Raw genomic sequence first — 14,856 nt, 5'->3', positions numbered from 1 at the left:
GGCAGTTCCTAAATGGAGGATGGGTGGCGTCTACCATATGCAGAACTGCCTGTAGGTGTAGTGGAAGAGCGTGTTGTGTTTGAGTTTCAGAAAAGTGAAGAGATGGCTCAAATTCAGCCCCCAAATCACCAGAATTAACCATCTGAGGCTAAGATCCCACACTCCAGCATACAACTGAACCTGGGACATCAAAGACTAGCATGTTAATATTCAACCATGAAGCCAGAAACAAACAAGAAAATTAATTTCTTGTAATGCAGTTGCTGTTTGTTAGGTCTGAGAAGGAAGGAGGGTAGTGAGGGTAGTGAGACGGAGAAAAAGGGGGAGGAAATGGGTTTGACAGGCATCTGGGAAGTTAAGGGAGACCAGGAGAGGAGGGGATCGAATGAGGAGCCTGGGGTTGAGGCACTGGGTGACTCAATTATCAGGCATGTGAGGAAAGTGTGTGGAGGAAAGGGAACCAGGGTAGAGTGTAGGTAGGAGGGTAAGGAGAAGGTGGTAATTTTCCATGCTGGTACCAATAACATTAAGGCAAGCAGGAATAGGTACTAACATAGTTGGGGATGTGTGGGATCTGGTTACAACAGCACGGAAGCAGTTTAAAGAAGCAGAGATTATTATCAGTAGGATATTGTGTAGGAGGGATACTGACTAGAGGGTATTTGGGGATTTGAATGAGAATATGGAATGGGTATGTGGGAAACTGCGAGCAAGATTTGTAGATCCTAATGCGTGGGTAGAAGATAGGGATTTACACTCAGATGGCCTTCACTTGAACCACAATGGTACATATAAGTTAAGGGGTTTGTTTAGAAGAATTATAGGGAGATACATTCAGGGAAACAGGGTCGACTAGGAAGCGGTGATGACAGTGTAGGAAGCACTAAGTCAAGTAAGGATCACACAAGATTGTTAGTGTTAAACTGTAGAAGTATTGTAAAGAAAGAAATAGAATTAAGTAACTTGACAGATTTATGTTTACCAGATATATTTCTTCCACTACTCCATTTACCCAAAGAAAATCTACCCCATTAAAAAAATAGTATTTCATGGGAATCTCAAAGTACTTACACTTGACATAATGTTCTTCGAATCGCGACCGCATGAGCCGATACAGCTCCAGGTACTTCTGGTATTCAGCCTTTTTCCGCGCAACATCTTCTGTTAACTGTAACATTAAAAGCACAATATGAACATTATGAACACCAAACATTTTATACATTACAATGAACATACATAAAATGTACATACAAATATTTAAGAAAATTGTAAATAATGTTTTCAATCTTGTCTGTTTGCCCTGCCAACAAATTACTAATAGTTTAGAAACGTGTTCACTTGTAAATAATAATAATAATAATAATAATAATAATAATAATAATAATAATAATAATAATAATAATAATAATAATGTTATTGGTTTAATGACTCTTCAATTGCTGTTGATTTTAAGAGACACATGGGGTGTAGGAACTTTGTCCTGCAAGCCAGCTACAAACAGCTGCCACATTCCAGACCTTCATCTGCAAAGCCATCTTTCTTCATGTCATGGAGGTCTTTAAAGAAGCAAATATTTTCAACCTCATCTCAGCGTGCAATTAATCTGTAAATAAATGGGAATGATGTACTCATTACATTACCATTATAGGCTGACTGAATCCCTTAGTGCTTCTAAAATTCTTGACTTTCTGACGAAAAATCAAACCACATCATTCTACGTGAACTCAGACCGACTTTACCCCCTCAGTTAGTTAAACTTTCTAGATGCTGAGGAAAATGTATCACGTATCAAACTTGAGATAACCAGGCAGAAGTCACTGTGAAGGTGACAGTTTTAAAACTTGCATGATATTTACTGAAGTTACATATTAAGAAATTAATAATAATAATAATAATAATAATAATAATAATAATAATAATAATAATAATAATAATAATAATAATAATAATATAATGGGTCTTATGTCCAAATAACTACTACTGGTATTATAGTTTTTGGAGACAATGAGGAGCTTGGATTTTATCCTGCTAGAGTTCCTTTACGTGCTCTTAAATCTAGTGATATGAGACTGACCTATTTGAGCATCTTCAAGTATTATCGAAGTGTGCCAGGATTGAACCCACCAACTTGGGCTCAAAAAGCAGTGGTCATACTCTGAGCTACCCAGCCCATCAAATTAAAAAGTAGTTCGTTTACTTAGTGTTTTCTTAACAAAGAGAATACAAGTAAAGTTTATTCTAGAAAGTGATACAAATTTGACCTGAAGTATAACAACAGATTGAGTAGTATTTTGTGCATTATGTGCAGACTTTTTGCTACAATGATCCTGACTTTCATGAACACCAGCAGTGTTTGAAGACTATGTTGTGACTGGTAAATTCTTGTTTGTAACATCAAGATAAGGTACGAACAGATTCTAGAAAGAATGGACAACGTTAGGGAGTTTCATCATGATACCCATTCGAGTTCACAGCTGCCTTTTGACTGCAAAGCCAGAACTCATGGAATAAAAATGTCCTACATGAGATGAGGGGTGAGGGACCAGGGTAGAAGATTTCAATTATTATACAGTTTCAAAACAAATACATTTGTGGAATCCTAAACTTTTCATGATGCCAGGCCTGGGAAACCACTGGCCAATAATATTGTGTACTCTTGTGTTGAGACTATTCTCTACTTAATTCGAAGATAACTTGGGAAGTGAGTAGTCAATCCACACACTGCTACATGAAATGTCATCCCAAAGTTGGTGGGTTCAGAAGACAATAGTTGACCAGTGATGGGTATGATTCTAATATTGTTGTTTATTGTTGTTGGGGGTCATTAGTCCATTGACTGGTTTGATACAGCTATCCTGTGTAAACTGTTTCATTTCTATGTAACTACTGCATCCTATATCTTATCTAATATGTTTATCCTCTTCATCGCTTACTCTACCTCTACCCTTCTTTTCTTACCTCATGCACTTCCCTCACAGAGCAACTTTTGGGTATCCCTTCCTCTGGTCAAATTTCACCAACTCATTCATCTTTTACCCATCCAATTCAGTATCTCTTCACTTGAGATCCGATGTATCTATCTCACTTTCATTCTTCTGTAATACCATATTTCAAAAGCTTCTATTCTTCTACCTTCTTTGGTAGTTGTTGACCATGCTTCAATTCCATACAATGTTATGCTCCAAGTAAAAGTCTTCAGAAACATCTTTCTAATATGCATATCTCAAGTATGTTTGAAATCTTTTCTTAGTGCCAGTCTACATTTTATGTCTTCCTTATTATACTATCCAAGTAACAAAATTCATTAACTTGTTTTGTTTGTTTTGTTTTGTTTTGTTATTACAATTCACCTTACGCCTCACCGACACAGATAGGTCTTATGGTGATGGGACAGGAAATGACTAGGAGTGGGAAGGAAGCGACCATGGCCTTATATAAGGTGTGAAAATGGCAAATCACAGAAAACCATCTTCAGGGCTGCCTACAGTGGGGGTTCGAGCCCACTATCTCCTAAATGCAAGCTGATAGCTACGTGACTCAAATCGCACAGCCACTTGCTCGATCTACTTCCTTTAAGACATTTCCTTATCCAATATTTTCTTCATCGCTTGACTTTATTCAATTGCATATGAATGGATTTAGCATCGAGTTGTATGTTAATGTTAATTATTCTGGTCATCTTCTTTCCTAAAATATGATGAAGTGAAAACCTTCAAACACAATTATTATACATTTGCAAGTGGTGGTGGTGATTATCGTTAAGGTGTGAAGTCTATAGGGTCTGACACCTTGGTTAGCCGGTTCGACTCCCGTTGGTCGACAGAATGGTTGTTGAGTTGTACTTCCTCTTAAAACAATGAACATAACTTATCAACATGGTCTGAACACCTCAATTTCACCAAATGAATTCTGAAGTTCAGTACTATTCCTTATAACAAAATGTTCCTGGTCTATTGAACGAATGTTATACCAGCTGATGTACCCGTGCTTCACTACGGAATTCTACATTGTATACAGAATTCTAGGTAAAGTAGTGTACCCGTTGTGAGTAAGATTTTATTAAATTGCATAGCTCTTAGCGTTACCCCAGAAACGCAACAGGGAGGGCACCACATGGCAACGAGTCGTACTGATGTAAGTATGCATTCGGAGGGTAGTGCTCAAGAGAAAAACAACGAATTATAATCAGCCCTTCTTAACCACGATGAAGACCCAATCACTTCATGCGAAATAATGTGGATTCGATTCCCTGTAACGAAACTGGGAAATTAAGGAATGAGACTTCCTCTTTTAGAGTGCAAATTACTGTGGGATTCATTTAGCCTACGATAGAAATGAACCTTGGCTAGAAATGCCTTCGCTTTGCTTTGGAGTGGTCAAAAGAAATATTTCCAAGTCCAAGATAAATGCCGGAAATGTCCGGGGTCGTAAAAGAAAAATTATACCAGGTAGGACGGATAGGTAAGCAAGCTGAAAGAAAAGAGCCTTACGCAAGAAAACGGAGGCAATGCCAGATTCGGCTAGGTCTCTATGATCACTAAACACATGACGCAATGTTTAAGCATGTGCGAGTATCCTGAAAGAGCAGGTATTTGAAACAATCTTAACGTCGGCTGGCGTACGCTGTTCGACGCTTACCGCTTGACCTCCATCAACTTGCAGGGTTAAAGCTTGTTAGCACACTGTGTGCTCCTTTAACATCTGCTGCACTCGTGTGAATTGCAGCAATCTCGGTGGATGTATCAACGTCCAGATGTAATTAACGTCAAATATGAATAATATCCATATTAGTTAACAACGTGGCCAGATCTGTTTTAAAATATAGTTTTCTTAATTTCTTGAGGCCGACAATTTGTGTCGATTTGTCATAGTTTTACGGACGGATGCCCTTCTTGTCGCCAGCCCTATGCGCAGGGATGTATTCATTTTTGCTAGTGGATTTTACGTCGCACCGACACAGATAGGTCTTATGGCGACAGGGGGATAGGAAAGGGCTAGGAGGGGGAAGGAAGCGACCATGGCCTTAATTAAGGTACAGCTCCAGCATTTGCCTGGTGTGAAAATGGGAAACCACGGAAAAACCATTTTCAGGGCTGCCGACAGTGGGATTCGAACCCACTATCTCCAGGATGCAAGCTCACAGCTGCGCGTCGCTAACCGCCCGATCAGGGATGTATCACGTGTTTCTGTAGTGGCTGATGGTGTACTGTGTTGTATGTAAATGAAGATGTGCAATGAAGAGATCACAGATATCCAGTTCCTAGAGCTAAAGGAATTAGCTAAATGCGATTAAAATCCCCGACTCGGCGCTTAATCAAATCCGGGGCCCTCTGAACCGAAGGCCTGTACACTTACCATTCCGCCAAGGAGTCGGAATTGATTACCCAACGACATTAATACATTCTGTTCATAGACACTTCGACTCGACTGTCGTGAACTTTCTAACTTTATCTCAATGAAAAAGATTGCAATCATTTGAATTTTATCTTTATAAAATGGATCCCAAATTATAGCTAAGTGTTTAAGGATGTATGAATGCGACAATTTCCGACGCGTTAAAGAACTCGATGAGCTATGGGACAAACTATTTATTATTACCGTTAGCGGTTAGAAAGACCGTGAACTATTCGTTAATGGTGCTGTTCCCGTAATAATCCAATCTGCACTTATATTTTCCCCGAACGTGTTGAATTTGTAGTCTGGAAGTGGATAAGGAACGCCTTTTAACAAAGAGAAATGCTTACCGGTACCGTACGTTTATTGTTACATCCGGAAGTGGGGTGGTTAGAGCCCGCGCGAAGAGCAGTAGTAAAGCTGAGCGTGGCTTGTCGGGGTCACTGCAACTATGTCCAGTGTCAACTGGCAATCAGCTCATCGTGGGAAGGACACTTGTAGTCCTGTCCACTAAATTAGTATTCTCATCATCGCTGCAATCTACAAGCTTAGAAGTGTGTACCTAAATCTTTCCTTTCCTCTCATTGTGTCAGAGTTGCTGGGAAATTTTTTCTCTTTCTGATGACAGCTCTCCCTTGTTTCTCTATGGTCATGCGGTAGGCTACTCATGCATAGTCAGATTCTTCCCTGATAACAAGAAAACTAGCTTGCAAAAGTATATATTCTTGGTTTCTGGCCATTAGCCACAGGATCGACAGTTTTTTGGTGGACTCCGTATACACATAAACTTTTATTTCAAGAATATTTATGCTCTTGCCTGGATACAACCCGACGTCGCCTTAGTGATGATGAGCCATGAGTTATGATACCATTTAATTTAACCCCACCCCCACCTCCAAGGCCTTTTTCTTTCCTACAATCTTCCAAAACTTATGTCAGTGTGACGTTAAACCGCTAGCTACAGATATAAATGCTTGTTACTTCTGCATACATTTAAGAATTGTTCTTACAATCCAGAATGGTCTATGTTCCAAATCGCCTTCAAGATTCGCCTTCGCATGTGTCTGAACTGTTCCTCTTCAAGCATGTTAAAGTTGCAATGGTCGTCCAACCGGCAAAATTCTATCTCCCGGCGTTACCTGTCTATGCAGAACCAAAAATCAGTATTGCATGACTGTTAATCTTGAAAGCATCAGCTACGGGGTCCACTTTTTTTTAATACAGGGAATACAATCTACAGAGACGTGACTTCATTTGGCCGGGATTGGAACCACGGCTGCCTCGATCAGTGACCTCCCACCCGACACTTCAAAGAAAACTTCGAAAGCTATTTGGAGCCGGCCATTGGAACTATGCTAACGAAAACTAGAACTCTCTTCTTCAAGGTCAATATTGCAGGCTATAGTTCGTTTTACGCAGAATGGAGAATCCGAAGGCGGAAGCTTGTTCATTATCTAAATACCATGAAGGTTCAAGAATCCCATTTTCTTCAACGAGAAATGTTTAAAAAAAATATTTTCTGGAAATCTACATGGCACATGAAATGTATAATATTGTATAATATCGGTATTAAACACCGTAATGAGTGTTTCCTTCTTAAATAAGGTTAGTGTTTCATGTAAGGGTAAAATATGCTTTGAACATTGAACGCTGTCTACAGTACGAGTTTAAAATATTAACAGAATCCTCTGTAGATAGCGAAAGCAACACTGGTGCTATTCAGTCATTATGCTGGTAAGAGTATGGAAATGTGGATCCAGAAACAGTATCTCGACAGATTAACGCTAGCTACGAATTATATTTAAAGAGAATCTCTCCTTGGTCTTGCCTTCATTAACGCACGTGCCTACTTCGTGCATATATTTCAGACCCCTTGTGCAGACGTTGCCTTGGTTACGGCCGGATATTTCTTCATCCGATTCCTAGAGCGTATTTCGCATGTATTAGCCAATGCTAATGTGGCAAAGGGCCAAATCTAGGGAATGGAGAAGGCTATCCAAATTTCTTGTAAACAGTGTTAGCCACAGGGTTCTGAAAAGTAAGTTTACAAAATTTGGTTCAGATTGATGAAACGGTGTAGATAGATAGGTTACCAGTAGGCCTAATTATTGAGGATAAAAAGTAGATCATAGAGCGATGTTACCAAAAGTAGAGGCACCCAACTTTCAAACCACAAAGTTTTATGTAACCTATCGTCTATTAGTATGGTATCTACATGTGAAAAATTTGCAGTAGGTTATTGTTAGTTCATAAAGAATAGGTCTTATTAAATGATATCAAGACTAATGAATTATCAAAGTGACATCAAAAGATCTCAATAAATTTTCTTTTTTTTTTACTTGTAAAGAACTTAAAATGCGGGACTGTGTAAACATTAGTAAAGTTTGATTTTCTTTAAAGGAAACCATGACCACCGAAAACGTTTGTGTTTCTAATAAATGTAACTTAGTACTATCTTTGCAATATGAATCTTTGTTAAAAATACTGTATATGTCAGTTAAACGAAGAACACACTAAAGAAAGATGTAAGAACTACCAGGCACTGATATTTTCCTTTCTGGAAATCTACATGGTACAATGTATAATATTGCCAAATATACAAATTGGAATGGCAATTACCACCATCGCTAGTTAAATATTTTCATGACATGATCGCAGTTAATGGACTTAGGAATAAACATCGAAATTCGTGAATATCTACGTCATCATAACTTGTAAGGTATAAACATGTATGCGATATAAACATAGGAAATTGTATTTACTACAACTTGTGTTATGTACACTTTTTAAATAGAAGTAAATTTTCGGGAAATATTTGCAAGTTTGCGAAATATGCAATATGTGCTATTATTCACCGTAGGGTAAAATCTTATGAAAAATAAAAGTTCGGAAATTATATTTTCCACAACTTACAGTACGAATAGGTTTCCGATGCACCTAACATCAACGGAGAAATTTGACATTTCCTGTTTTCGCCTCTTAATACTGCTGTGCGTCAATTACATAATATATAACCTAGTGCACAACTCGGTTATCCCCGATACTGAGTTGCGAGAGTTCTCTTGAACCGTTTTCCCGTGATGTAACAAACAGACAAAAATTGAACTGAACCTAATCCAAAATTTTATAAAACTGTAGTAGTCTATGAGGCAAAAATCTGAAGTGTACATTTTATTACGCCTCCATTATGACTATTGCATGTTTACACGTTAAAGTGTTGACATACAGAAAGTTGTCACCTTGGAAACAAGAAGTAGTTCACCTCCACATACCGCCAGTACCTTCCTCATGAGTCAGAGTAAGTGCATTTTGTCGTCAAGTCTTCAATTAAACATGATAAGAATGCCTGATCAGGATCACCTACTTGCCACAAAAGTAACGTAGTGTTTCGAGGAATAACATTCAGCACGAAACAAAAACAGCTATTATTTAAACATGTCACATATAACATTGATACTTGCACGGCCCGTACTTGCTTCGCGTCTTCAGAAGAAAATCTCGACTGTTCCCGAGGAAGTCTTCTGCAATAATTCAATTATTGTCAGATGTAAGTTATCCGTATGCTATCAATGGAACCAGTGAACCAGTTTTGAGGATAGCCAAAACTTTGATGGGTGATCAGTAAATTGAGGATTAAAAATCCTGTTTTAGGCGGCCTAAATACATGTAGGTACTATCAAAAGGTGTGTGCATTTGTATTAATTTCTTCTTGGGCTTCTGCTTTTTCCACATCCTATTGAGGTCGCGGGTGCGAACTCTGATGCACATATGGGCTTGGCTCTGTTTTACGGCCGGATGGCTCTCCTGACGACAACACTATGTGGAGGGATGTATTCAGTATTCCGTATTTTTGTGGTGGCTGGTAGTGGTACAAGCACAAACATCCCAGTTCCTGAGTCAAAGGATTTAAGCAGACGCGTTTAAAATCCTCGACCCGGGCGAGAATTGAACCCATGACCCTTTTCTTAAATGATCGTAAAGAAATTGGAAAATTATTGAACATTTCCCTTGGTAAGTTATTCCAATCCCTAACTTCCCTTTCTATAAACGAATATTTGCCCCAATTTGTCCCCTTGAATTCCAACTTTATCTTCATACTGTGATCTTTCCTACTTTTAAAGACACCACTCAAACGTATTCGTCTACTGATGTCCTCCCACGCCATCTCTCCACTGACAGCTCGGAACATACCACTTAATCGAGCAGCTCGTCTCCTTTCTCCCAAGTCTTCCCAGCCCAAACTTTGCAACATTTTTGTAACGCTACTCTTTTGTCGGAAATCACCCAGAACAAATCGAGCTGTTTTTCTTTGGATTTTTTCCAGTTCTTGAACCAAGTAATCCTGGCGAGGGTCCCATACACTGGAACCATACTCTAGTTGGGGTCTTACCAGAGACTTATATGCCCTCTCCTTTACATCCTTACTACAACCCCTAAATACCCTCATAACCATGTGCAGAGATCTGTACCCTTTATTAACAATCACAGTTATGTGATTACCTCAATGAAGGTCTTTTCTTGTAATAACACCTAGGTACTTACAATGATCCCCAAAAGGAACTTTCACCCCATCAACACAGTAATTAAAACTGTGAGGACATTTCCTATTTGTGAAACTCACAACCTGACTTTTAACCCCGTTTATCATCATATCATTGCCCACCGTCCATCTCACAACACTATCGAGGTCACCCTGCAGCCGCTCACAATCTTATTTATTACTCTGTACAAAATAACATCATCTGCAAACAGCCTTATCTCTTATTCCACTTTACACATATCATTGATATATATAAGAAAATATAAAGGTCCAATAATACTGCCTTGAGGAATTCCCCTCTTAATTATTACAGGGTCAGATAAAGCTTCGCCTACTCTAATTCTCTGAGTTCTATTTTCTAGAAATATAGCCACCCATTCAGTCACTTGTTTTTCTAGTCCAATAGCACTCATTTTTGCCAGTAGTCTTCCATGATCTACCCTATCAAATGCCTTAGATAGGTCAATCACAATACAGTCCATTTGGCCTCCTGAATCCAGGATATCTGCTATATCTTGCTGAAATTTCATCATCAAGTTGAGCTTCGGTGGAATAACCTTTCCTAAACCCAAACTGCCTTCTGTCAAACCAGTTATTAATTTCGCAAACATGTCTAATATAACCATAAACAGAAGGCCTTGACGCTGATCATTCACCCAAGGAGCCGGACTTCGTATTATTGTACATTTTAAATGATCTATACAATATTAAATAAGTGTTTACTGTATCTGGAAGTACAAGTCTGTTATTGATTTCAGTTCTGTGCAGACAAGTGCTTTAACGTCGCACTAACACATCGAATGTTTTCGGCGTCGGAAGGATGGGAAAGGGCTAGAATGGGAAGGTGGCGGCCGTAGCCTTAATATTAAGAAGCAGGTCCAACATTTGCCTGGTATGAAATGAGAAGCTACGAAAAACCATCTTCAGGACTGCCGATGGTGGGATTCGAACCCACTATCCCCGAATGCAAGCTTACAGTTACATGACCCTAACCGCACGGCCAACTCGCTCGGTCTGCAAGAACTTAGTCTCCAACTACATACTTTTCTAGGTTTTCTGATTTAAATTTATGCCTTGTTTCAGTCAGAATATTTCAAAATCGAGGGAATGTCGTTCTAATCTCACGGAATGTGATTGGGCTGAGTTCTTCGCCGACAAGCGAGATAGGCCTACTGTATATCGAAGCAAAAAAATGACTTTTAGAAAATGTATTTAAAAATATGTTTTAGGCGCTTAAATAAGCAATTATCGCAAAATAGGAGCAAACGGCCAACCAAAGCAGGCATTTATATGCACCAACAAATGCCCCTTCATTCGTTTTAATTTGACCTAAAACTGATATTTAACTTTATAGACTGTAAAGCAGTTACAAAAGTAGGCATTTTAGGGTATATCCTCGCCAGTGACTTACCGTCGCATTAACACTAACACATCGAAGGTTTTTGGTGAAGCAAGGATGGGAAGGTAGCGACCGTGACCCAGCATTTTCCTGGTGTGAAAATGAGAACCACGGAAAGCCATCTTCAGGGCTGCCAACGGTGGGATTCGACCTCACAGCAACGGGACCCTAACTGCACGGCCAACTCTCCGGGGATTTTTTGGTTATTACTGTACAGTACCACATCAGTGACAAACCTGAGTTAACGTACAGCCTCACAACAGTTGCTCAAAATGACTACCGCCATCCTCAGTGTAAGCATGGCATCAGTGTGTTTCGAATCACATTACAGGTGACTACAACCCTGACAACTGCTAAACAAAAATGATCTCAAAATGTTCAGTAGAGCACCCCTTATTTCCTATTTGCCAACTTTTACTAAAATATCCTCTATTTTGGCAGATAGTCTTCGTTAGTTACGACGTCTTGAAATGAATCGCCAGAGAAGGCATATAGTCTACAACTGACGAGACGATGAACCTCTTAATGTATCTCGACTATAAATAAGGAGTACGGTATCGTTGAAAAGCGTAGTTGGTATGTCCACTGAACGAAATTTTACTCCCCCTCCCTCCCCCCCCCCCCAAAAGAACTTATTACAGTCAAACCATGCAAGTATTCACGAAGCAGTAAAAGAGTAGTTCTACGTTATGCATGCACACAGAAACCACGAACAATGAAATCATTTCAGAATTGATTTTTTTGAAAATAGTAATAAAAAAATACTTCGGATGTTATACGATTTGAACCACACAGTATGGCAATAAACTCTTTTTTTAAATTACATTCAATTACCGGTAGGTACTTGTATTATGGAACTTTGTGGTTACTGAAGGGATCTAATGTGTTTACAAGAAATACACTGCCTGAAAAAAAAAAAATACAAATTTTAAGTACCCAGAAGGAATGGTCCAAAATTATCCCATTTCGGTATACATACATACCATTGATGCGAGAATAAATGATTAGATTTACAATAATCTGTAATGTGTAGAACGCCCACCAGAGTGCATTCGTGATGGCACCGTCCTGTTGTTGATAAGTTGTTATCAGGCAACTGCTGTGAGTCAGACAGTTTAGCAAGACGTGCATGGAAGACCACGTACAGTACGAAGCACCCGCGATGCCTCGCAGACGCGTTAGACAGCCTATACACCAACTGACAGCATTTGACAGAGGCCGCATTGTGGGACTGCATGAGGCTGATTGGTCATATCGTGCAATTGCCAGGCATGTGGGCCATTCAGATGTCACAGTGACCCGATGTTGGACTCAATGGGTACATGAGGGCACCCAATCACGTCGTGCGGGATCGGGTCTACCAAGAAACGCCACCCCGAGGGAGGACCGTCGTATGGTGCGGCGCCAAGCATTGCGGGATCCCATAACTTTGGCATCCGCCATCCGCGAATATGTACCGTACTGGAGATTCTACAACATCCTCGCACAGTGTCTCGACGACTTGCATCCGCTGGATTGGGGTCCTACCACTCCATGCGTCGGTTGCCATTGACACCAGAACACCAACCTGCGTTTGGAGTGGTGCCTTTCCCGGGAGACATGGACAAAGGACGACTGGCGTCACATCATGTTTAGTGATGAGTCCCGCTTCTCTATAACCTCCGATGACCATCATGTGCGGGTTTGGCGGCGTCGAGGGCAGAGAGCAGATCCTGCCCATATTGTGGAAAGACACATAGTGCTTCGGCAGACTGTGACGGCACAGCGATACGTCACAGACATTCTGCGTCCGCACAGCACCCTGGGACAGTGTTCCAACAAGATAAATAGAAATGGCGTATGGCTTTTAGTGCCGGGAGTGTCCGAGGACAAGTTCGGCTCGCCAAATGCAGGCCTTTTTATTTGACACCCGTAGGCGACATGCGCGTCGTGATGAGGATGAAATGATGATGAAGGTGACACATACACCCAGCCCCCGTGCCAGCGAAATTAACCAATTATGGTTAAAATTCCCGACCCTGCCGGGAATCGCACCCGGGACCCCTGTGACCAAAGGCCAGAACGCTAACCATTTAGCCATGGAGTCGGACTTCCAACAAGATAATGCAGGTCCACATAAAGCGCGTGTGTCTATGGACTGCATAGAGCATGTTAAGGTCCTCCCGTGGCCAGCAAGACCGCCGGACCTCCCCATCATTGAACACGTGTGGGATGACATTGGAAGAGGACTCCGTCCCAGTACCTACCTGCGGGAACTGGAGGGACAGCTGCAACAACTGTGGACGAACTCACCTCAGTAGAGGATCCAAAGGCTGTTTGACACCATTCCGAACCGCAAAACCGCGGCCAGTGGGGATGCGACACCCTACTGACCTGCGCCAACATTCCACCTGTAACTGCCAACGCCCTTGTCTCTTTCATCCCATATTGTAATCAGTTCAATAAACACACATAGTCTTTCAGCATGTGTAGTTTCATTTACTTTCAACCACTCCTTCTGGGTGCTTAACTTTTTTGTCAGGCAGTGTATATTATGGACTAGTTACCCGCTCCGGCTTCGCTCGGTCTAACGATTACGAAGGTTCCAACTTTTCTGAAGTCCCTCGCCTTATAAAATAGCACATATTTTGTCAAATGGTATTGTATAGACTTCTAAATGACATGTCACAGAGCCATATGGAAATAATTAAAGTAGGAATGATCCAACAGAAATAATAAAATCAAAACATCCTGACGCAATGAGCTGCGACAACACATAATAAAGGTTATATTCATATATTAATACGTATTACTGTACTTCTAAAGAAGGAATATTTAAATTTTATTGAAGTTTCTTTGACGGTGATGATGTTTGATATACCGTGCTACTTGATATTACGTGAAGAGGACCATAGCCTAGGCTAAGACGACGTTTTGTTGAGGATATTCTTTCTGTTTCTCAGCCTTTTAAATAACGAATGCAACACTTTGGTGCTATTCACAATCATTATGCTAATAAGAGTATGGAAATATGGATCCAGAAACAATAAGTTTCTCGCAGATTAACGATAGTTATAAGTTTACAGAATATATCCCTGGCCTTGCCTACACTCACCCACATAGCTACTTCGAACATCAGGCCTGTATTCTAGAACCCTTAAGCTGACGTTGTTATGGTTACGGCCCGTAATTTCTTCACCCGATGGGTGGTGTCAATATCATTTATTTGTATCAGGCTCCTCACATCCATCTATCCTATCCGACCTCTCTTGGTCAATTCTTGTTCTTTTCCGACCCCGACGTTGTTAGAGCATTCGAGGCCTAGGGAGACTTTCATTGTCATACCCTTCGAGGCTCTTGTCTTTCTTTGGCTGATACCTTCAGATCCCTTCCATTTTTCTCTCCGATTAGTGTTATATAGACGATGGTTGCCCAGTTGCACTTCCTCTTAAAACAATAATCACCACCAATCACCATTACCTGTGGTGTCAATATCTCGAAAATGGTTAGTTATAGGGCCTTTAAATGCGGTTTTCGATGTCTC

The 14,856-nt window shown here is 40.4% G+C and overlaps 1 protein-coding gene across 4 annotated transcripts in view; it reads right to left on the bottom strand.

The window, feature by feature from the left end:
• The window catches only part of FER (tyrosine-protein kinase Fer), a 751,747-nt gene that overhangs the window by 160,866 nt on the left and 576,025 nt on the right, over positions 1-14,856 (bottom strand). For all 4 annotated transcript variants that reach the window (XM_067159220.2, XM_067159229.2, XM_067159236.2 and 1 more), the window contains exon 3: positions 1,072-1,168. In XM_067159220.2, the coding sequence (XP_067015321.2) occupies positions 1,072-1,168 (97 nt within the window). The remainder of the gene's footprint in view (positions 1-1,071; positions 1,169-14,856) is intronic.

The sequence above is a fragment of the Anabrus simplex genome, chromosome 1, assembly GCF_040414725.1.
Source record: "Anabrus simplex isolate iqAnaSimp1 chromosome 1, ASM4041472v1, whole genome shotgun sequence".
Taxonomy (NCBI): Eukaryota; Metazoa; Arthropoda; class Insecta; order Orthoptera; family Tettigoniidae; genus Anabrus; species Anabrus simplex.
This window is presented reverse-complemented; position numbering and strand designations above follow the sequence as displayed.